Genomic DNA, 25,000 nt, shown 5'->3' on the forward strand with positions numbered 1-25,000 from the left:
GTCCCCTATTCCCTATGTAATCCACTATTATTATATAGTCCCCTATTATATAGTCCACTATTATTATATAGTCCCCTATAATTATATAGTTCCCTATTCCCTATGTAATCCACTATTATTATATAGTACCCTATTCCCTATGTAGTCCACTATTATTATATAGTCCACTGTTATTATATAGTCCCCTATTCCCTATGTAGTCCACTATTGTTATATAGTCCACTGCTATTATATAGTACCCTATTCCCTATGTAGTCCACTATTATTATATAGTACCCTATTCCCTATGTAGTCCACTATTATTAGATAGTACCCTATTATATAGTCCACTATTATTAGATAGTACCCTATTCCCTATGTCGTCCACCATTATTATATAGTCCTCTATTATATAGTCCACTGTATAGGGACTAGGGTGCCGTTAGGGACCCAGTCTGGGTATGGTATTTAACAATGGCTGCTCCAGGCATGCTGACTCATCAGAACTATACTAGACGTTAAACTCTTCATGTGAGGAACATTATGCATTCTGTTTAGATGAGCAGGATACCAGGTGAAACATTGTGTTTAGATGACCAGGATACCAGGTGAAACATTGTGTTTAGATGACCAGGATACCAGGTGAAACATTGTGTTTAGATGAGCAGGATACCAGGTGAAACATTGTGTTTAGATGAGCAGGATACCAGGTGAAACATTGTGTTTAGATGAGCAGGATACCAGGTGAAACATTGTGTTTAGATGACCAGGATACCAGGTGAAACATTGTGTTTAGATGACCAGGATACCAGGTGAAACATTCTGTTTAGATGAGCAGGATACCAGGTGAAACATTCTGTTTAGATGACCAGGATACCAGGTGAAACATTGTGTTTAGATGACCAGGATACCAGGTGAAACATTGTGTTTAGATGAGCAGGATACCAGGTGAAACATTCTGTTTAGATGACCAGGATACCAGGTGAAACATTGTGTTTAGATGAGCAGGATACCAGGTGAAACATTGTTTAGATGAGCAGGATACCAGGTGAAACATTGTGTTTAGATGAGCAGGATACCAGGTGAAACATTGTGTTTAGATGACCAGGATACCAGGTGAAACATTGTGTTTAGATGACCAGGATACCAGGTGAAACATTCTGTTTAGATGACCAGGATACCAGGTGAAACATTCTGTTTAGATGACCAGGATACCAGGTGAAACATCTGTTTAGATGAGCAGGATACCAGGTGAAACATTCTGTTTAGATGACCAGGATACCAGGTGAAACATTGTGTTTAGATGACCAGGATACCAGGTGAAACATTGTGTTTAGATGACCAGGATACCAGGTGAAACATTCTGTTTAGATGAGCAGGATACCAGGTGAAACATTGTGTTTAGATGAGCAGGATACCAGGTGAAACATTGTGTTTAGATGAGCAGGATACCAGGTGAAACATTGTGTTTAGATGACCAGGATACCAGGTGAAACATTGTGTTTAGATGAGCAGGATACCAGGTGAAACATTGTGTTTAGATGACCAGGATACCAGGTGAAACATTGTGTTTAGATGAGCAGGATACCAGGTGAAACATTGTGTTTAGATGAGCAGGATACCAGGTGAAGCATTGTGTTTAGATGACCAGGATACCAGGTGAAACATGCTGTTTAGATGACCAGGATACCAGGTGAAACATTGTGTTTAGATGACCAGGATACCAGGTGAAACATTCTGTTTAGATGACCAGGATACCAGGTGAAACGTTCTGTTTAGATGAGCAGGATACCAGGTGAAACATTGTGTTTAGATGAGCAGGATACCAGGTGAAACATTATGTTTAGATGAGCAGGATACCAGGTGAAACATTGTTTAGATGACCAGGATACCAGGTGAAACATTCTGTTTAGATGAGCAGGATACCAGGTGAAACATGCTGTTTAGATGACCAGGATACCAGGTGAAACATTGTGTTTAGATGAGCAGGATACCAGGTGAAACATTGTGTTTAGATGAGCAGGATACCAGGTGAAACATTGTGTTTAGATGAGCAGGATACCAGGTGAAACATTCTGTTTAGATGACCAGGATACCAGGTGAAACATTCTGTTTAGATGAGCAGGATACCAGGTGAAACATTGTGTTTAGATGAGCAGGATACCAGGTGAGACATTGTGTTTAGATGAGCAGGATACCAGGTGAAACATTGTGTTTAGATGAGCAGGATACCAGGTGAAACGTTGTGTTTAGATGACCAGGATACCAGGTGAAATGTTGTGTTTAGATGAGCAGGATACCAGGTGAAACATTGTGTTTAGATGAGCAGGATACCAGGTGAAACATTGTGTTTAGATGACCAGGATACCAGGTGAAACATTGTGTTTAGATGACCAGGATACCAGGTGAAACATTGTGTTTAGATGACCAGGATACCAGGTGAAACATTGTGTTTAGATGACCAGGATACCAGGTGAAACATTGTGTTTAGATGACCAGGATACCAGGTGAAACATTGTGTTTAGATGACCAGGATACCAGGTGAAACATTCTGTTTAGATGACCATGATACCAGGTGAAACATTGTGTTTAGATGAGCAGGATACCAGGTGAAGCATTGTGTTTAGATGACCAGGATACCAGGTGAAACATGCTGTTTAGATGACCAGGATACCAGGTGAAACATTGTGTTTAGATGAGCAGGATACCAGGTGAAACATTGTGTTTAGATGAGCAGGATACCAGGTGAAACATTGTGTTTAGATGAGCAGGATACCAGGTGAAACATTGTGTTTAGATGAGCAGGATACCAGGTGAAACATTGTGTTTAGATGACCAGGATACCAGGTGAAACATTCTGTTTAGATGAGCAGGATACCAGGTGAAACATTCTGTTTAGATGAGCAGGATACCAGGTGAAACATTGTGTTTAGATGACCAGGATACCAGGTGAAACATTGTGTTTAGATGACCAGGATACCAGGTGAAACATTGTGTTTAGATGAGCAGGATACCAGGTGAAACATTGTGTTTAGATGAGCAGGATACCAGGTGAAACATTGTGTTTAGATGACCAGGATACCAGGTGAAACATTATGTATAGATGACCAGGATACCAGGTGAAACATTGTGTTTAGATGAGCAGGATACCAGGTGAAACATTGTGTTTAGATGAGCAGGATACCAGGTGAAACATGCTGTTTAGATGAGCAGGATACCAGGTGAAACATTGTGTTTAGATGAGCAGGATACCAGGTGAAACATTGTGTTTAGATGAGCAGGATACCAGGTGAAACATTGTGTTTAGATGACCAGGATACCAGGTGAAACATTGTGTTTAGATGACCAGGATACCAGGTGAAACATTGTGTTTAGATGAGCAGGATACCAGGTGAAACATTGTGTTTAGATGAGCAGGATACCAGGTGAAACATTGTGTTTAGATGACCAGGATACCAGGTGAAACATTGTTTAGATGACCATGATACCAGGTGAAACATTGTGTTTAGATGACCAGGATACCAGGTGAAACATTGTGTTTAGATGAGCAGGATACCAGGTGAAACATTGTGTTTAGATGAGCAGGATACCAGGTGAAACATTGTGTTTAGATGACCAGGATACCAGGTGAAACATTGTGTTTAGATGACCAGGATACCAGGTGAAACATTGTGTTTAGATGAGCAGGATACCAGGTGAAACATTGTGTTTAGATGACCAGGATACCAGGTGAAACATTGTGTTTAGATGACCAGGATACCAGGTGAAACATTGTGTTTAGATGACCAGGATACCAGGTGAAACATTGTGTTTAGATGACCAGGATACCAGGTGAAACATTGTGTTTAGATGACCAGGATACCAGGTGAAACATTGTGTTTAGATGACCAGGATACCAGGTGAAACATTGTGTTTAGATGACCAGGATACCAGGTGAAACATTTGCCTGAAGACTCAAACTGAATTCTCCCTCTATGTTCTCTACATACTTCAATGTGAGACTGCCGTCATTGAATTAGTTTGTGCTGACAAAACGATAATCGAGCGATTTGGATTATCAGAACATCAAAGCCATCAATTCAAAACGCCGTTTTACCCACGCGTGTTCTGGCTCTGGGCCCAACCCATCGGTTTCTGGACCAATCAGTACAATTAGAGTGTTTTTCCATTCTAGAACTTGTCGGAGAGGGAGTCCGACCCAGACGATGAGTCTGAGTAGCCAGACAACTGGAGGATACGTGTTCCATGTGGATTAATACAGATACACACACGCTCTCTCACTGGACAGTTTATTAGGCACACCCATCTAGTACTGGGTCAGACCCCCGCCCGACCCCACTTTGCCTCCGGAACAGCCTGAATTCTTCGGCGGAATTCTACAAGGTGTCGGAGACGTTCCGCAGAGATGTTGGTCCATTCTGACATGATGGCATCACGCAGTTTGCTGCAGATGTGACGGCGACACATTCAGGCTGCGAACAAACCTATTCCATCTCATTCCGAAGATGCTCCGTTGGGTTGAGGTCTAGTTCTGCACACCACCGAGGTACTGCGCTGTTATTTTTCCTGTTTTGTGGGACCGCCTGTTCGCTCGCACCAGTCTTTCCCTTGTCCTCGGACGAACTGTTTTCACCCACAGGACTGCCGCTGACTGGATATTTGTCGAGCCGTTTTTCGGTAAACCCTAGACACTGTCGTGCGTGAAAAGCCCAGTTAAGGCGGCCGACGATCATACCACGCTCAAAGGGTTGCTTAGGTCAATCGTTTTTGTCCCTTCTAAAGTTCAATCAAACAGTAACTGAATGCCTGTCTGCCTGCTTTATATAACAAGCCACGGTCACGTGACTCACTGTCTGGAGGAGGGAACCATTTTTTGTGTGAACGTGGGTGGTGTACCTAATAAACTGTCCGGTGAGTGTTTACCTCATCCCATGAGTGAGTACAGTAAACACATGTTATATATGTGTGTATTTTACTCCTGTTATTCGGTTGACCAGGCTGTGCTGTAAGGTCAAAGGTTGACGTGTGCGGACCATGCTCAGTGATGAAGTTTCCCCTAGGTTCAGATCTAGGGTCAGTCTAGGTTCAGCTCTAGGGTCAGTCTAGGTTCAGCTCTAGGGTCAGTTTCCCCTAGGTTCAGATCTAGGGTCAGTCTAGGTTCAGCTCTAGGGTCAGTCTAGGTTCAGCTCTAGGGTCAGTTTCCCCTAGGTTCAGATCTAGGGTCAGTCTAGGTTCAGCTCTAGGGTCAGTTTCCCCTAGGTTCAGATCTAGGGTCAGTTTCCCCTAGGTTCAGCTCTAGGGTCAGTTTCCCCTAGGTTCAGCTCTAGGGTCAGTTTCCCCCTAGGTAAGGATCTAGGGTCAGTCTAGGTTCAGATCTAGGGTCAGTTTTCCCTAGGTACAGATCTAGGGTCAGTCTAGGTTCAGATCTAGGGTCAGTCTAGGTTCAGATCTAGGGTCAGTTTTCCCCTAGGTACAGATCTAGGGTCAGTCTAGGTTCAGATCTAGGGTCAGTCTAGGTTCAGATCTAGGGTCAGTCTAGGTACAGATCTAGGGTCAGTCTAGGTACAGATCTAGGGTCAGTCTAGGTACAGATCTAGGTTCAGATCTAGGGTCAGTTTCCCCCTAGGTAAGGATCTAGGGTCAGTTTCCCCTAAGTAAAGATCTAGGGTCAGTCTAGGTTCAGTTTCCCCTAGGTACAGATCTAGGGTCAGTCTAGGTTCAGATCTAGGGTCTGTTTCCTCTAGGTAAAGATCTAGGATCAGTTTCCCCTAGGTACAGACCTAGGTTCAGTTTCCCCTAGGTACAGATCTTGGGTCAGCTTCCGCTTCCCCAAATCCGAACCTTAACCATTATTGGGGAAAATGCTGAACTGACCCAAGATCAGCATCTAGGAGCAACTTCGCCCTGCCCTGTGAAGCTCCTGTGTTTTAACCCCTGTGCTGTCACAAAGGAGGGCGATCGCTGTGATTCTCTTCGCACTCTACTGTGTGTATGTGTGTGTGTGTGTGTGTGTGTGTGTGTGTGTATACAGGGCCTTCAGAAAGTATTCACACCTCTTGACTTTCTCTACATTTTGTTGTGTTACAGCCTGAATTTTTAAAATGTATTAAATGTAGATGTTGTGTCTCCGGGCCTCTACACACACTACCCCATAATGTCAAAGTAGAATTATGTTTTTAGACATTTTTACAATCTAATTAAAAATGTGAAATCTGAGATGTCTTGAGTCAATAAGTATTCAACTCCTTTGTTATGGCCTAAATATGTTCAGGAGTAAACATTTGCTTAACAAGTCACCTAATAAGTTGCATGGAGTCACTCTGTGTGCAATAATAGTGTTTGACGTGATTTCTTTATGACTACCTCATCTCTACCCCCACACATACAATTATCTGTGAAGTCCCTCAGTCGAGCAGTGAATTTCAACCACAGATTCAACCACAAACACCAGGGAGATTTTCCAATGCCTCGCAAAGAAGAGCACCTGTTGGTAGATGGGTAGAAAGGACAAAGCAGACATTGAATATCCCTTTGAGCAGGGTGACGTTATTCATTACACCTTGGATGGTGTATCAATGCACCCAGTCACTGCAAAGATACAGGCGTCCATCCTAACTAAGTTGCCGGAGAGGAAGGAAACTGCTCAGTGATTTCACCATGAGGCCAATGGTGACTTTAAAACAGTTACAGATTTTAATGGCTGTGATAGGAGGAAACTGAGGATGGATCAACAACATTGTAGTTACTGCACAATACTAACCTAAATGACAGAGTTAAAAGAAGGAAGCCTGTATAGAATAAATGTATTCCAAAACATGCATCCTGTTTGCAACAAGTCACTAAAGTAAAACTGCCACAAATATAGCAAAGCAATTAACTTTTTATCCTAAATACAGTGTTGTGTTTGGGGCAAATCCAATACGACACATTACTGAGTACCATTTTCAAGCATGGTGGTGGCTGCATCATGTTATGGGTTTGCTTGTCATTGGCAAGGACTGGGGAAATGGAATGGAGCAAAGCATAGGCAAAATCCTAGAGGGAACCCTGGTTCAGTCTGCTTTCCACCAGGCACTGGGAGATGAATTCACCTTTCAGCAGGACAATAACCTAAAACACAAGGCCAAATATACATTGGAGTTACTTACCAAGACGACATTGAATGTTTCTTAGTGGCCGAGTTACAGTTTTGACTTAAATCGTCTTAAATCTCTGGCGAGACTTAAATGGTCGTCTAGCAATTATCAGCAATCAATTTGACAGAGTTTGAAGAATTTTTAAAAGAGTGATGGGTAGTTGTTCAATCCAGGTGTGCAAATCTCTTAAGAGACTGACCCAGAAAGACTCAGAGCTGTAATCGCTGCCAAAGGTGATTCTAACATGTATTGAATACTTATGTAAATTAAATATTTCTATATTTATTCTAAAATAAATCTGCAAAGATTTCTAAAAACATGTTGTTACTTTGTCATTTCAGGTATTGTTTGCATATGGGTGAGGAAAATATATATATTTAATCCATCGTGGCTGTTACCCAACAAAATGTGGACTGAAGTCAAAGGTCTGAATACCTTTGTGAAAACTGTAATACCAGAGAGGTTATAATAGATAGAGAGGGAGAGAATGTGCGTCTGTCTGAGTTCGTGCCACTGTTTGAACGTGTACGCATCAATGAAATTAAATCCTGTTGCTAAGTGACACTTTTGTTTGTAAACATTTATATTGTAACGTGGACCGACGGGCAGGAGACTTGGAACTGTCTCTATGACAACATGTATTACATTGTAAATGCGACCGTAGAAACCTGTTGAACTGAAGTTAGCCGCTCCACACATACCTTCTGTAATTTCCCGTCGTGAACGAGAATGGAAGTAGCACTAACTAGTGTGTAGTTATCTTTCTCTTTGCACGTAGCCTAGTGGTCAGAGCGTTGGACTAATAACCGAAAGGTTGCCGGATCGAATCCAAGAGCTGACAAGGTAAAGACAAATCTATCCTTCTGCCCGTGAACAAGGCAATTTGATTTATCACATACACATAGCTAGCAGATGTTAATGCGAGTGTAGCGAAATGCTTGTGATTCCAGTTCCGACAATGCAGTAATAACCAACAAGTAATCTAACTAACAATTCCTAAACTACTGTCTTATACACAGTGTAAGGGGATAAAGAATATGTACATAAGGATATATGAATGAGTGATGGTACAGAGCAGCATAGGCAAGATACAGTAGATGGTATCGAGTACAGTATATACATATGAGATGAGTATGTAAACAAAGTGGCATAGTTAAAGTGGCTAGTGATACATGTATTATATAAGGATGCAGTCGATGATATAGAGTACAGTATATACGTATGAGATGAGTATGTAAACAAAGTGGCTAGTGATACATGTATTACATAAAGATGCAGTAGATTATATAGAGTACAGTATATACGTATGCATATGAGATGAATAATGTAGGGTATGTAAACATTATATTAAGTAGCATTGTTTAAAGTGGCTAGTGATATATTTTATATCAATTCCCATTATTAAAGTGGCTGGAGTTGAGTCAGTGTGTTGGCAGCAGCCACTCAATGTTAGTGGTTGCTGTTTAACAGTCTGATGGCCTTGAGATAGAAGCTGTTTTTCAGTCTCTCGGTCCCAGCTTTGATGCACCTGTACTGACCTCGCCTTCTGGATGATAGCGGGGTGAACAGGCAGTGGCTCGGGTGGTTGATGTCCTTGATGATCTTTATGGCCTTCCTGTAACATCGGGTGGTGTAGGTGTCCTGGAGGGCAGGTAGTTTGCCCCCGGTGATGCGTTGTGCTGACCTCACTACCCTCTGGAGAGCCTTACGGTTGAGGGCGGAGCAGTTGCCGTACCAGGCGGTGATACAGCCCGCCAGGATGCTCTCGATTGTGCATCTGTAGAAGTTTGTGAGTGCTTTTGGTGACAAGCCGAATTTCTTCAGCCCCCTGAGGTTGAAGAGGCGCTGCTGCGCCTTCTTCACGATGCTGTCTGTGTGAGTGGACCAATTCAGTTTGTCTGTGATGTGTATGCCGAGGAACTTAAAACTTACTACCCTCTCCACTACTGTTCCATCGATGTGGATAGGGGGGTGTTCCCTCTGCTGTTTCCTCACCTCACCTGTTCAACTGGGTAGGGTTGTGAATGACATCCCCAGGCTAAAGGAGAAAGTGTCTGGTGGATTAGGGTTTGAACGAAGGGAAATATATCTTTGACCATAATGACTCCATATATTGTATTGTAACGACCCTGGGTTTATAATCGCGGAAATCGACTGCCGCACGAGCATGCATTTGCCGCACAGTCGATAGCGCGCCGGACCTCGGGCTGGAAGAGACCTGCTCCCTGCCTGTTTCATTACAGTATATTTATACTGACCATAATGATTCCATATATTGCATAAAAAGCCGAATCCACTAGTTTGAAGGTTAGTCGACATACGTTTGTATATATAGTGTATCTCAGCTCGGATGTCGACCCACCACCTCAAGCGCAATCTTTTGTATATTGTATATAGTGTATGTTTACATCTCTCAATTCAAAAAGGCTTTATTGGCATGGGGAACATGTGTTTACATTGCCAAAGCAAATGGAATAGACAATTAACAAGGGAAACGTTAGTGAACATTACACTCACAAAAAGTTTTAAAAGAATATAGACGTTTTAAGTCTTATATTATTGTCCATGTACAGTGTTGTAACAACGTGCAAGTAGTTGAAGTATGAAAGGGAAGATAAATAATCAGAAAAATATAGGTTGTATTTACAATGTTTATGGTCCACTGGTTACTCTGTTCTCATGGCAACGGGCCACAGAGGTCTGCCTATGGCCGCCTGTCTCCATAGCATTGCTCAGTGAGTCTGTCCATCGTCAAAGTTTTTCTTAACTTTGGGTCAGTCACAGTGGTCAGGTATTCTGCCACTGTGTACCATCTGTTTTGGGCCAAATAGCAGTCTAGTTTGCTCCGTTTTTTTGGTTGATTCTCTCTTTCTCTACCCTGCCTCCCTCTTCACACCTATAGAGTCTGTTAAAGTGTTTGTTAGGGATGAGACCACACCCCCTCTGGGCCGAGCCTATAAACAGACAGGCTTTATAAACAAAGCTACTCCTCTCTCTCTCCATGTCAATTCAATTCAAGGGGCTTTATTGGCATGGGAAACATGTGTTAACATTGCCAAACCAAGTGAAATAGATAATATACAAAAGTGAAATAAAAATGAACAGTAAACATTTAAACTCACAGAGGTTCCAAAAGAATAAAGACATTACAAATGTCATATTATGTATGTATGTATGTATGTATTTATATATATATATTTATATATATATTTATATATATATATATGTTGTAAAGATGTACAAATGGTTAAAGTACAAAAGGGAAAATAAATAAACATAAATATGGGTTGTATTTGCAATGGCGTTTGTTCTTCACTGGTTGCCCTTTTCTCGTGACAATAGGTCACAAATCTTGCTGCTGTGATGGCACACTGTGACCTGTATGCTCTAATCGGCTGGCCCTTGCTATATATTCGTCGCCAGACCCACTAGCTCCAGGTCATATATACGTCTTTGCTAAGTAAAGCTCCGCCTTATCTCAGCTCACTGGTCACGATAACACCCACCCGTAGCACGCGCTCCAGCAGGTATATCTCACTGGTCACCCCCAAAGCCAACACCTCCTTTGGCCACATTTCCTTCCAGTTCTCTGCTGCCAATGACTGGAACAAATAGCAAAAATCACTGAAGCTGGAGACTTTTATCTCCCTCACCAACTTTAAACATCAGCTATCTGAGTAGCTAACTGATCGCTGCAGCTGTACATAGTCCATCTCTAAATAGCCCACCCACCCAACTACCTACCTCATCTCCATATTGTTTTTCTTTTCTTTTCAGCTATTTTTTACCCCTTTTTTCTCCCAATTTCATGGTGTCCAATCGGTAGTTACAGTCTTGTCCCATCGCTGCAACTCCCGTACAGACTCAGGAGAGGCGAAGGTCGAGAGCCGTGCGTCCTCCGAAACACAACCCAACCAAGCCGCCCTACTTCTTAACCCAGCGCCCATCCAACCCGGAAGCCAGTCGCATCAATGTGTCGGAGGAAACACTGTACACCTGGTCAGCGTGCACCGCACCCGGCCCGCCATAGGAGTCGCTAGTGCGCGATGAGACAAGACCCAAACCCTCCCTAACTCGGAAGACGCTGAGCCAATTGTGAGCCGCCCCACGGGCCTTCCCGTCACGGCCACCTGCGACAGAGCCTGGGCTCGAACCCAGAATCTCTGGTGGCACAGCTAGCACTGCGATGCAGTGCCTTAGACCGAGAGGCACCTTTCTGCTCTTTTGCACACCAGTATTTCTACTTGCACATCATCATTTGCACATCTATCACTCCAGTGTTAATTTACTAAATTGTAATTATTTCACCACTATACTTGCTACTACAGTCTATTTATTGCCTACCTCCTCACTGTATATATACTTTATTTTCTTCTATTGGGTTATTGACTGTATGTTTGTTTACTCCATGTGTAACTCAGTGTTGTTGTTTGTGTCGCACTGCTTTGCCTTATCTTGGCCAGGTCGCAGTTGTAAATGAGAATTTGTTCTCAACTAGCCTACCTGGTTAAATAAAGGTGAAATAAATATGTTTAAAAAAAAACACTGTGTTATTTCACCCAGGAGATATGGGATATCTAGATCCCTCTCTCTCTCCCGTGCCTCCCTCTTCACACCTATAGAGTCTGTTAATGTGTTTGTTAGGGATGAGGCCACACCCCCTCTGGGCCGAGCCTATAAACAGAGAGGCTTTATAAACAACGTGTTATTTCACCCAGGAGATATGGGATATCTAGATCCCTCTCTGTTAATGTGTTTGTTAGGGATGAGGCCACGCCCTCTCTGGCCACACCCTCTCAGAGAGGCTTTATAAACACTGCTACTCTTCTCTCTCTCACACAATCACAGTCGACGAGACCCAGTGTGGTTGCATGGAAATGGACAGCGAGATAGAAAGTGGTAGGAAGAGACGAGTCAACAGCAAACATGATCTGATAGGTAAGATAATCCGCTTAGGTTATAACTCATTTATGTCTCCCTCTTTTTATTATATTTTCTCTAACTCTATCTCAATGTTTCTTTCTCTCTCTCTTTAAAACACTCTTCTTTGCACTCTCACCCTCTCTTTTTTTATCTCACCTACTTTTCTCTCCAGTCTCTCTCTCTCTCTCTCTCTCTCTCTCTCTCTCTCTCTCTCTCTCTCTCTCTCAGCTGATCTTTGCTCTATGGAAACTGCTGTGTTGTCAGGGCGTTGTAAAATAATAGGTTACTTAAGGAAAAACGGCTTTGTTAGTGGTAACAATTTGTACACGGACTCTCCACAACAGTACATTCTTACAGACATCTACTTACCTGTTACCTAGCTCAGGTACATGCTTCTTAACAGTTATAGTCGACCAGGGCAGCTCTAGCAGAGCAGAAATTTGAGAAAATGACTTGTTGGAAAGGTGGCATCCTATGACGGCGCCACGTTGAAAGTCACTGAGCTCTTCAGTAGGGGCCATTCTACGGCGAATGTTTGTCTATGGAGATTGCATGGCTGTGTGCTCTATTCTAGACACCTGTCAGCAACGGCTGAAATATCCAAATCTACTAATTTGAAAGGGTCTCTTTTGTATATATAGTGTATTACAGAGTGGGTCAGGGAGCGGTTGTATATATAGTGTAATACAGAGTGGGCCAGGGAGCGGTTGTATATATAGTGTAATACAGAGTGGGTCAGGGAGCGGTTGTATATATAGTGTATTGCAGAGTGGGTCAGGGAGCGGTTGTATATATAGTGTATTACAGAGTGGGCCAGGGAGCGGTTGTATATATAGTGTATTACAGAGTGGGTCAGGGAGCGGTTGTATATATAGTGTATTACAGAGTGGGCCAGGGAGCGGTTGTATATATAGTGTATTACAGAGTGGGCCAGGGAGCGGTTGTATATATAGTGTATTACAGAGTGGGCCAGGGAGCGGTTGTATATATAGTGTATTACAGAGTGGGTCAGGGAGCGGTTGTATATATAGTGTATTACAGAGTGGGTCAGGGAGCGGTTGAAGATGTCAGTGAAGCCAGCTGGTCAGCACATGCTCTGAGTACGCAACTTGCTAATCTGTCTGGCCCTGTGGCCAGAATGTTAACCTTTTTTTAAGATCTTACTCACGTCGTCTATGGAGAGCGTGATCACACAGTCATCCGGAACAGCTGGTGCTCTCATGCATGGTTCAGTGTTGCTTGCCTCGAAGCGAGAACTGGGCATCTCGCGGCTGGGTTTCCCCTTAGTAATCCATGATCGTTTTCAAGCCCTGCCACATCCGACGAACGTCTGAGCCAGCATAGTAGCATTCCATCTTAGTCCTGTATTGATTCTGCGCCTGTTTGATGGTTCGTCGGAGGGCGGGATTTCTTATAAACGTCCAGATGTCCCTCTCCTTTAAAGCAGCATCACCAGCCTTTTGCTCAGTGCAGATGTTGCCTATAATCCATGGCTTCTGGTTGGGCTATGTACTGTACATACGGTCACTGTGGGTACAACGTCTATGTAGTTACTAATGAAGCAGGTGACTGATGTGGTGTACTCCTCAATGCCATCGAATGAATCCCGAAACATATTCCAGTCTGTGCTAGCAAAATAGTCGTGAAGCGTAGCATCTGTGTCATCTGACCACTTCTGTATTGAGTGAGTCACTGGTACTTCTTGTTTTGGGATTTTGCTTGTAAGCAGGATTCAGGAGGATATGGTCAGATTTGCCAAATGGAGGTTGAGGGAGAGCTTTGTGCGCATCTCTGTGTGTGGAGTAAAGGTGGTCTAGAGTTGTTGTTTTTTTCGCTGGTTGCACATGTGACATGCTGGTAGAAATGAGGTAAAACAGATTTCATTTTCCCTGCATTAAAGTCCCCGGCCACTAGGAGCGCCGCCTCTGGGTGAGCATTTTCTTGTTTGCTTACGGCCTTATACAGCTCGTTGAGTGCGGTCTTAGTGCCAGCATCGGTCTGTGGTGGTAAATAGACAGCTATGAAAAATATGGTCTACAGCTTATCATGAGGTATTCTACTTCAGGTGAGCAGAAACTTGAGACTTAGCTAGCTAGCTAAGCAAACTGCATGTGTCATTTAGCTTGCTTCATCAGAGATTAGGCTTTAGGAAAGAGTTTGACATCGACAAGCTCTCGTCCTGGTAAAGTTGTCAGTCAGACTACTGTCATCATCACTATAGATGACAAGCACATCAAACAATACTTTTATTTAGCCATCTAGCTAGTTTATCCCCTTAAAGTTAGCTTGTTAACTAGCCATATTGACGTGATCTGTTATTAGCTTGTTAACTAGCCATGTTGACGTGATCTGTTATTAGCTTGTTAACTAGCCATGTTGACGTGATCTGTTATTGGCTTGTTAACTAGCCATGTTGATGTGATCTGTTATTACCTAGCTAGCCAATTTGACATGGTCCATCAATCAATGTAGCCTATCATGTTTGTCAGCAGAAATCGTTAATTAAACACTCTTTATTAAAACAATGTTAAAAAGGGGATAATGTTAGCTAACTTCGCTAGCTATGTTGGTTAGAGGAAAAACAACAACATTAGTTCTACTTACCACTATATTTAGTCAACTGTACAACGTTTCGACAGGTAGCCTGCAAAGTAAACACACAGACATGATCCAGTGTTTCCTTTCTACTTGAATGTGGTGTTTACCTACATGCTAATTATTATTTATTATTGAAGACTTGCTCCGGGACTTTGGTGTCTACCTAAGTATTTTTTTTTTATCCTTCCACTTTGAGCTGAATGTGTCAATGTGTAGTTCATACATGAATAACTTATGAGCAGAATTACTGTTTTACCTCAATTAACCACAAACTCCCTGGTTTGAAAGTTACTTTTTTTTCAGGAAGTTGTACAGAACCACTTCCCCTACATATGATGTGTGAAATGTCACCTCGTTTTGGCTCTAGAGTGCTACTTTCAGAACTACCCCCCCCCCCCCCCAAAAAAAACAAAAAAAACAAATATATACAAATCTTATGGAGAATCTCTTCAACCTGAGCTTTTTAAAACACAAGCACCACTATCCTGTACCATGTGGTGTCGGCTAAGGTAGGTATAGAGCTATCACTTGAGTTAACTACTGAAGTGTTGGGTATCGGGAAGGTCCCATTATTACACCTATCTAATGATTAGGCTACTTAGTAGACTCTGCGGGTACAGTAAATACCCAGTCAATGGAGGGAGATAAACTGCTACCTAAGGCTATGTGTATAATAGCGACACTACACAATGCTTTCATCCCGTAGTGTTTTGTCAAGGCTTTAAACATTCCCAGCTCATTGTTCCCTGATAACTTTAGGTGAGTGCATGTGAACCTAATGCAGTCATAGTGATATAAGTGTATTCCACAGGTAGATTGTGTGACCATGTGTTTTTCCAGGTTATTTCAACAGCTAACAGGTCTGACAGGCTTGTGTTTTTATATATTACAAGTAGACTTGAGGATAGACTCTGATGAGGGTTTTTAGGTCGGGTGGATTTTTATTGTCATGCAGTTCAGCCAGAAAGTGAATTCATGAATAACCCTTCCCTAAACTTAACCCTAACCTTAACCCTAACCTTAACCCTAACCTTAACCCTAACCTTAACCCTAACCTTAACCCTAACCTTAACCCTAACCTTAACCCTAACCTTAACCCTAACCCTAACCTTAACCCTAACCCTAACCTTAACCCTAACCTTAACCCTAACCCTAAACTTAACCCTAACCTTAACCCTAACCTTAACCCTAACCTTAACCCTAACCTTAACCCTAACCCTAAACTTAACCCTAACCTTAACCCTAACCTTAACCCTAACCTTAACCCTAACCTTAACCCTAACCCTAACCTTAACCCTAACCCTAACCCTAACCTTAACCCTAACCTTAACCCTAACCTTAACCCTAACCTTAACCCTAAACTTAACCCTAACCTTAACCCTAAACTTAACCCTAACCTTAACCCTAACCTTAACCCTAAACTTAACCCTAAACTTAACCCTAACCTTAACCCTAACCTTAACCCTAACCTTAACCCTAACCCTAACCCTAACCCTAACCTTAACCCTAACCTTAACCCTAACCTTAACCCTAACCTTAACCCTAAACTTAACCCTAACCTTAACCCTAAACTTAACCCTAACCTTAACCCTAACCTTAACCCTAAACTTAACCCTAAACTTAACCCTAACCTTAACCCTAACCCTAACCCTAACCCTAACCTTAACCCTAACCTTAACCCTAACCTTAACCCTAAACTTAACCCTAACCTTAACCCTAAACTTAACCCTAACCTTAACCCTAACCTTAACCCTAAACTTAACCCTAAACTTAACCCTAACCTTAACCCTAACCTTAACCCTAACCTTAACCCTAACCCTAACCTTAACCTTTACCTGAACCATTTTACATTTCCTGGACAGCTACCGTTCATGGAGAGCAACTGTCCTAATCTAGCGCACTTGATTCTAGTTAGTTACCACTCGGGTTGGAGTTGAAACCTACAGGAGGGGTTCTCTCCAGGAACAGGGTTGGAGTTAAAACCTACAGGAGGTTTATCTCTCCAGGAACAGGGTTGGAGTTAAAACCTACAGGAGGGTTTCTCTCCAGGAACAGGGTTGGAGTTAAAACCTCCAGGAGGGTTTCTCTCCAGGAACAGGGTTAGAGTTAAAACCTACAGGAGGGTCTCTCTCCAGGAACAGGGTTAGAGTTAAAACCTACAGGAGGTTTATCTCTCCAGGATCAGGGTCTAGTCAATCATCCTAATCAGTAATGTAGGTCTATTATTATCCTCATGTGTTGTAATGATTAATACATTGATCACATGTTCCAGCCCTTTGTTAGGTTTAATTTAGTTCCAACCCTTTGTTAGGTTTAATTTAGTTCCAACCCTTTGTTAGTTTTAATTTAGTTCCAACCCTTTGTTAGGTTTAATTTAGTTCCAACCCTTTGTTAGGTTTGATTTAGTTCCAACCCTTTGTTAGGTTTGATTTAGTTCCAACCCTTTGTTAGGTTTAATTTAGTTCCAACCCTTTGTTAGGTTTAAGAACAAATTCTTATTTACAATGACGGCCTACTCCGGCCAACTGTGCACTGCCCTATGGGACTCCCAATCACGGCCAGATGTGATACAGCCTGGATTCAAACCAGGGACTGTAGTGACGCCTCTTGCACTGAGATGCAATATGTTCCAAAACATGCTTCCTGTTTACAACAAGGCACTAAAGTAAAACTGCTAAAAATGTGGCAAAGAAATTAACTTTATGTCCTGAATACACAGTGTTATGTTTGGGGAAAATACAACACATCACTGAGTACCACTATCCATATTTTCAAGCATGGTGGTGGCTGCATCATGTTATGGGTATGCTTGTCAACAACAAGGACTAGGGAGTTTTTTAGGATAAAATAAATGTAATAGAGCTAAGCACAGGCAAAAACCCTGGAGGAAAACCTGGTTCAGTCTGCTTTCCACCAGACACTGGGAGATGAATTCACCTTTCAGCAGGACAATAACCTAAAACATAAGGACAAATATACACTGGAGTTACTTACCAAGATGACACTGCATTTTCCTGAGTGCACTCACTACTTAAATCTGCATTAAAATCTATGGCAAGACTTGAAAATGGCTGTCTAGCAATGATCAACAACCAATTAGACAGAGCTTGAAGTATTGTACAATATTGTACAGGTGTGCAAATCTCACAGAGACTGACTCAGAAAGACTCACAGCTCTTAGAGACTGACCCAGAAAGACTCACAACTCTTAGAGACTGACCCAGTAAGACTCACAGCTCTTAGAGAGTTACCCAGAAAGACTCCAAGCTCTTAGAGACTGACCCAGAAAGACTCACAGCTGTAATCGCTGCCAAAGGTGATTCTAACATGTTTTGACTCAAGGGGTGTGAATATTTATGTAAATTAGATATTTCTATATTTAATTTTCAATAAATGTGCAAACATTTCCAAAAAACGTTTTCACTTTATCATTATGGGGTATTGTGACGTCATTATAGGGTATTGTGACGTCATTATGGGGTATTGTGACGTCATTATGGGGTATTGTGACGTCATTATGGGGTATTGTGACGTCATTATGGGGTATTGTGACGTCATTATGGGGTATTGTGTGTAGATGGGGTGAGAGGAAATAATATTTTCAATCCATGTAACACAACAAAATGTGGACTAAGTTCAAGGGGTATGAATAACTTTGTGAAGGCTCTGTATTACGAGAGAGCGGACAGGACAGATCACGGTGGGCCTCTCTGTCTCTATAGTGTTTCTCCCCTTGTGGCTCAGTTAATAGAGCATGGCACTTTCAATGCCAGGGTTGTGGGTTCAATTTCCACAGAGGACCAAATATGTATGCACTCACTACTGTAGATTACTGTAGGTCTCTATATATGATCTAAATGAGAGATAAGGGCTTATATAGTGTTCTATTATATAATAATTGTGATTCAGCGGAACAGCAGTAACACGCTTGAGCCTGAAATAGACTAACACGGTAAATAAATAGTCTTTATCAATAACGAACGTCAATGTAGAAGAAAAGTTAGAAAGTTGACGGTAGATTTGAGCTTGTGTTTTCCATTGGGGAAGTGAAACACTTTTACACAATACAGGCCTACCCACTGGACTTCTGTACGGCGATCAAACACTTCCTCTGGTTGAAGCAAAACAGTCATAAGGAAAATAGCCCAGAACCATTCATTCAGATTGACTATCATCTGTGGGGGAAAAAACAAGGTTTTATCGGTAGGCACTGTGATTCAATAGACTAATTTAAAAGATACAGACTGATTAAGCAAGCTATGTTATTAAACGTTGTCAACACACACTATGAATAGCATAACTACACAGTAAACCGACTAACGTTAATGTTGACATTGTGTATGTGACACACAAACTGGGCTTGTTTTAGGAGACGATTTCCTCTGATTTTCTCAGATAGTATATTTCCATGAGCTCAAACCATTAAAGATGCCGTATCTTAATTTGAGCCAGTTTCACAAAGCAGAAAAATAACCCTTCAGCGACAGGAAATGTGGATCATTATGTGGATTATAATTGATTGGATTTTTTTAGTAGGGGTTGGTCCATTTTTTTATTAGGGCAAATCAAGTCTCATTTTAAATGGGAAATTATATAAACTTTAGAAACCTTTTTAAACCTTGAATACAATTCCTTCAAAAACAGGTTGATCAAATGAAGATCCTACATCTGTAGGGAACCCAGGCTGAGATGAGTCATCCCAACTGTGGCAACACGTGGAATTTATTTATCTTTCATCTAGAGGGAGGGAGCACATGATGCTTTGTTGCATAACACAACCTTTGTTGGCCTTGACCGTGTGTGTGTGTGTGTGTGTGTGTGTGTGTGTGTGTGTGTGTGTGTGTGTGTGTGTGTGTGTGTGTGTGTGTGTGTGTGTGTGTGTGTGTCTCTCAGGGCTATACAGGAAATATGAAAGGCAGACCCCTCCCTCCACTAATGTCTTCATCACCAGATAGCATTATGCTATGCTACTTCATAAAACCCCTCCCTCTGCTAATGTCTTTATCACCAGATAGCATTATGCTATGCCCCTTCATAAAACCCCTCCCTCTGCTAATGTCTTTATCACCAGATAGCATAATGCTATGCTACTTCATAAAACCCCTCCCTCTGCTAATGTCTTCATCACCAGATAGCATTATGCTATGCTACTTCATAAAACCCCTCCCTCTGCTAATGTCTTCATCACCAGATAGCATTATGCTATGATACTTCATAAAACCCCTCCCTCTGCTGATGTCTTAATCACCAGATAGCATTATGCTATGCTACTTCATAAAACCCCTCCCTCTGCTAATGTCTTTATCACCAGATAGCATTATACTATGCCCCTTCATAAAACCCCTCCCTCTGCTAATGTCTTTATCACCAGATAGCATAATGCTATGCTACTTCATAAAACCCCTCCCTCTGCTAATGTCTTCATCACCAGATAGCATTATGCTATGCTACTTCATAAAACCCTTCCCTCTGCTAATGTCTTCATCACCAGATAGCATTATGCTATGCTACTTCATAAAACCCCTCCCTCTGCTGATGTCTTTATCACCAGATAGCATAATGCTATGCTACTTCATAAAACCCCTCCCTCTGCTGATGTCTTTATCACCAGATAGCATAATGCTATGCTACTTCATAAAACCCCTCCCTCTGCTAATGTCTTCATCACCAGAAAGCTTTATGATGTTACTTCAGAAGTAAACAGACCTGTGTGTGATCAAATCAAATTTATTTATAATGCCCTTCGTACATCAGCTGATGTCACAAAGTGCTGTACAGAAACCCAGCCTAAAACCCCAAACAGCAGGCAATGCCGGTGTAGAAGCACGATGTGATCACTGTCATCCTGGACATAGAAGATATAACAAATATTTGTTTTGTCTGATGTGCGTAATGAGGAGCATCCAGACGCTGCACTTGATCCATTTATGAAATAGTTTCTTCCAGTTATTGATAAGAATGTACCTGTTAAGAAACTGACTGTTAGAACTGTTAAGGCCCGGTGGATTGATGAGGAATTGAAAAACGGTTGAAAGTGATGAGGCAAAAGGAGTGGCGAATAACTGACTGGCTGACTTACTGGAAATTGACAGATTATGTCACTAAAACTCAACAAAAAGAAGAATAAACTGTATTATGAAGCCAAGATGAATTATATAAAGAATGGTGAGAAGAAAAAAAAACTTTGTAGTAGTTTAAATGAAATTATGTCCAGAAAGACAAATTCATCACAAAACCATTTGATGTTTCCAAATATTTGGCAAATTGGACAAACTTAGACAAGAAATGCCAACAACGAACAGCGAGTTATCGAATTCACGCATTTAAAAAGAAAAAAATAATAATGAAAGAAAAGCATTTAAAGTTATAATTTGGTAAAGTAAGTAATGTAAAGTAAGTGAGGGAGAGGTGGGAAAATGGTCGATCAATAATGACAGACCTGGCATTGACAACTTAGATGGAAAGCTACTGAGGATGGTAGCTGACTCTATAGCCACTCCTACTGAGGATGGTAGCTGACTCTATAGACCCTCCTACTGAGGATGGTAGCTGACTCTATAGTCACTCCTACTGAGGATGGTAGCTGACTCTATAGCCACTCCTACTGACTCTATAGCCAGTCCTACTGAGGATGGTAGCTGACTCTATAGCCACTCCTACTGAGGATGGTAGCTGACTCTATAGCCACTCCTACTGACTCTATAGCCACTCCTACTGAGGATGGTAGCTGACTCTATAGCCAGTCCTACTGAGGATGGTATCTGACTCTATAGCCACTCCTACTGAGGATGGTAGCTGACTCTATAGCCACTCCTACTGAGGATGGTAGCTGACTCTATAGCCACTCCTACTGAGGATGGTGGCTGACTCTATAGCCAGTCCTACTGAGGATGGTATCTGACTCTATAACCCCTCCTACTGAGGATGGTAGCTGACTCTATAGCCACTCCTACTGAGGATGGTAGCTGACTCTATAACCCCTCCTACTGAGGATGGTAGCTGACTCTATAGCCACTCCTATCTGTCATATCTTTAATCTGAGCCTAGAGGAAAGTTTTTGTCCCCAAGCCTGGAGGGAAGCCAAAGTCATTCCGCTACCCAAGAGTGGTAAAACGGCTTTTACTGGTTCTAACAGCAGACCAATCAGCTTGATGCCAGCTCTTAACAAACTGTTAGAAATAATGGTGTTTCACCAAATGTAACAGTATAATTTTTAAACCTCGCCCATACCCGGGCACGAACCAGGGACCCTCTGCACACATCAACAACAGTCACCCTCGAAGCATCGTTACCCATCGCTCCACAAAAGCCGCGGCCCTTGCAGAGCAAAGGGGAACCACTACTTCAAGGTCTTGGAACGAGTGACGTCACCGATTGAAACGCTATTTAGCGCGCACCGCTAACTAAGCTAGCCGTTTCACATCCGTTACACAAATACAATTCTATTTCTCTGTAAACAAATGAACAACATTCTTTTCCGCATGCTTAAAGAGAAGGCCATTCAACATGTACTGGACTGACACAAATGACTGGTGATTGGTTGAAAGAAATTGATAATACGAAGACTGTGGGAGCTGTACTGTTAGATTTTAGTGCATCCTCTGATATTATTGCCCATAACCTGTTGTTGAAAAAATGCATGTTTTATGGCTTTTCAACCTCTGTCATATCATGGATTCAGAGCTAAACTCAGCAAAAAACAGAAACGTCCCTTTTTCAGGACCCTGTCTTTCAAAGATCATTCGTAAAAATCCCAAAACTTCACAGATATTCATTGCATCGGGTTAAAATACTGTTTCCCCATGCTAGTTCAATGAACCATAAACAATTAATTAACATGCACCTGTGGAACGGTCGTTAAGACACTAACAGCTTACAGACGGTAGGCAATTAAGGTCACAGTTATGAAAACTTAGGACACTAAAGAGGCCTTTCTACTGACTCTGAAAAACACCAAAAGAAAGATGCCCAGGGTCCCTGCTCATCTGCATGAACGTGCCTTAGGCATGCTGCAAGGAGGCATGAGGACTGCAGATGCGGCCAGGGCAATAAATTGCAATATCCGTACTGTGAGACACCTAAGACAGTGCTACAGGAAGACAGGACAGGACGGACAGGCCAGGACAGGACGGACTGCTGATCGTCCTCGCAGTGGCAGACCACGTATAACAACACCTGCACAGGATCGGTACATCCAAACATCACACTTGCGGGACAAGTACAGGATGGCAACAACTGCCCGAGTTACACCAGGAACACACAATCCCTCTATCAGTGCTCAGACTGTCCGCAATAGGCTGAGAGAGGCTGGACTGAGGGCTTATAGGCCTGTTGTAAGGCAGGTCCTCACCAGACATCACTGGCAACAACGTCGCATATGGGTACAAACCCACCATCGCAGGACCAGAAAGGACTGGCAAAAAGTGCTCTTCACTGACGAGTCGTGGTTTTGTCTCACCAGGGGTGATGATCGGATTTGCGTTTATCGTTGAAGGAATGAGCGTTACACCGAGGCCTGTACTCTGGAGCGGGATCGATTTGGAGGTGGAGGGTCCGTCATGGTCTGGGGTGATGTGTCACAGCATCATCAGACTGTGCTTGTTGTCATTGCAGGCAATCTCAACGCTGTGGGTTACAGGGAAGACATACTCCTCCCTCATGTGGTACCCTTCCTGCAGGTTCATCCTGACATGACCCTCCAGCATGACAATGCCACCAGCCATACTGCTCGTTCTGTGCATGATTTCCTGCAAGACAGGAATGTCAGTGTTCTGCCATGGCCAGCGAAAAGCCCAGAGCTCAATCCAATTGAGCATGTCTGGGACCTATTGGATTGGAGGGTGAGGGCTAAGGCCATTACTCCAGAAATGTCCAGGAACTTACAGGTGCCTTGGTTTAAGAGTTTGGTAACAACTCACAGCAAGAACTGGCAAATCTGGTGCAGTCCATGAACAGGAGATGCACTGCAGTACTTAATGCAGCTGGTGGCCACACCAGATACTGACTGTTACTTTTTATTTTGACCCCCCCTTTGTTCAGGGACACATTATTCAATTTTCTGTTAGTCACATGTCTGTGGAACTTGTTCAGTTTATGTCTCAGTTGTTGAATCTTATTATGGTCATACAAATGTTTACACATGTTAAGTTTGCTAAAAGAAAATGCAGTTGACAGTGAGAGGACATTTCTTTTTTTCCTGAGTTTATATATATAGAGAGTTTTATTTAATGGAAGCCTCTCTAATGTCAAGCATGTAGGATGTGGTGTACCACAGGGCAGCTCACCTCTTGTCTTTTCTATTTTTACCAATGACCTGAATCTGGTAATGGTATGGCTGTTGAATAGGTTGAGGAGACTAAATTACTTGTCGTTACCTTAGGTTGTAAACTGTCATGATCAAAACATATAGATTCAATGGTTGTAAAGATGGGGAGAGGTCTGTCCGAAATAAAGAGATGCTCTGCTTTTTTGACCCCACACTCCACAAAGCAATTTCTGCAGGCTCTAGTTTTATCTTATCTTAATTATTGTCCATTCATGTGGTCGAGTGCTGCAAGAAAAGACCTAGTTGAGCTGTAGCTGGCCAAAAACAGAGCGGCACGTCTTGCCTTAATCAGAGGACTGATATCAATGTTATGAATACCAGTCTCTCTTGGCTAAGAGTTGAGGAGAGACTGACTGAATCACTTCTTATTTTTATACGAATTTTTGTCGAATGAAGAGTGGACCAAGGCATGACTGGAAATACAGATATGCATCTGTTGGTCACAGATACCTTTAATAAAGAGGTAGGGGTGTGGATCAGAACACCAGTCAGTATCTGGTGAGACCACCATTTGCCTCATGCAGCACGACACATCTCCTTCACATAGAATTAATCAGGCTGTTAGATGTGGCCTGGGGAATGTTGTTCCATTATTCAATGACTGTGTGAAGTTGCTGGATATTGGCGGGAACTGGAACACGCTGTTGTACACATCGATCCAGAGCATCCCAAACAGGCTCAATGGGTGACATGTCTGGTGAATATGCAGGCCATGGAAGAACTGGGACATTTTCAGCTTTCAGGAAATATGAACGATCCTTGCGACATGGGGCCGTGCATTATCATGCAGAAACATGAGATGATGGATGAATGGCATGGCAATGGGCCTCAGAATCTCGTCATGGTATCTCTGTGCATTCAAATTATCAGCGATAAAATGCAATTGTGTTCATTGTCCATAGTTTATACCTTCCCATACCATAACCCCACCGCCACCATGGGCCTCTCTGTTTAAAACGTTGCAGCAAACCGCTCGCCCACACTACATCATGCATGCTGTCACACAGTCTACAGTCTACAGTTGAGAGGCCGGTTGGAC

The 25,000-nt window shown here is 42.4% G+C and overlaps 2 protein-coding genes across 3 annotated transcripts in view; both read left to right on the forward strand.

Annotated features, from left to right (window-relative positions):
• The window catches only part of proser1 (proline and serine rich 1), a 44,104-nt gene extending 43,421 nt beyond the window's left edge, over window positions 1–683 (forward strand). For both annotated transcript variants that reach the window (XM_064971308.1, XM_064971309.1), the window contains one exon: window positions 1–683. This exon is cut by the window's left edge and continues 1,658 nt beyond it. The gene's annotated coding sequence lies outside the window, so the exon portion shown is untranslated.
• Window positions 684–7,851: 7,168 nt separating this feature from the next.
• Window positions 7,852–25,000, forward strand: part of stoml3b (stomatin (EPB72)-like 3b) — a 28,591-nt gene continuing 11,442 nt past the window's right edge. Inside the window, exons 1-2 of the mRNA XM_064971310.1 lie at window positions 7,852–7,958; window positions 11,964–12,053. Coding sequence (XP_064827382.1) covers window positions 11,987–12,053 — 67 coding nt within the window. The 5' untranslated portion in view covers window positions 7,852–7,958; window positions 11,964–11,986. The remainder of the gene's footprint in view (window positions 7,959–11,963; window positions 12,054–25,000) is intronic.

This window comes from Oncorhynchus masou, chromosome 8 (genome assembly GCF_036934945.1).
Source record: "Oncorhynchus masou masou isolate Uvic2021 chromosome 8, UVic_Omas_1.1, whole genome shotgun sequence".
Classification (NCBI taxonomy): domain Eukaryota; kingdom Metazoa; phylum Chordata; class Actinopteri; order Salmoniformes; family Salmonidae; genus Oncorhynchus; species Oncorhynchus masou.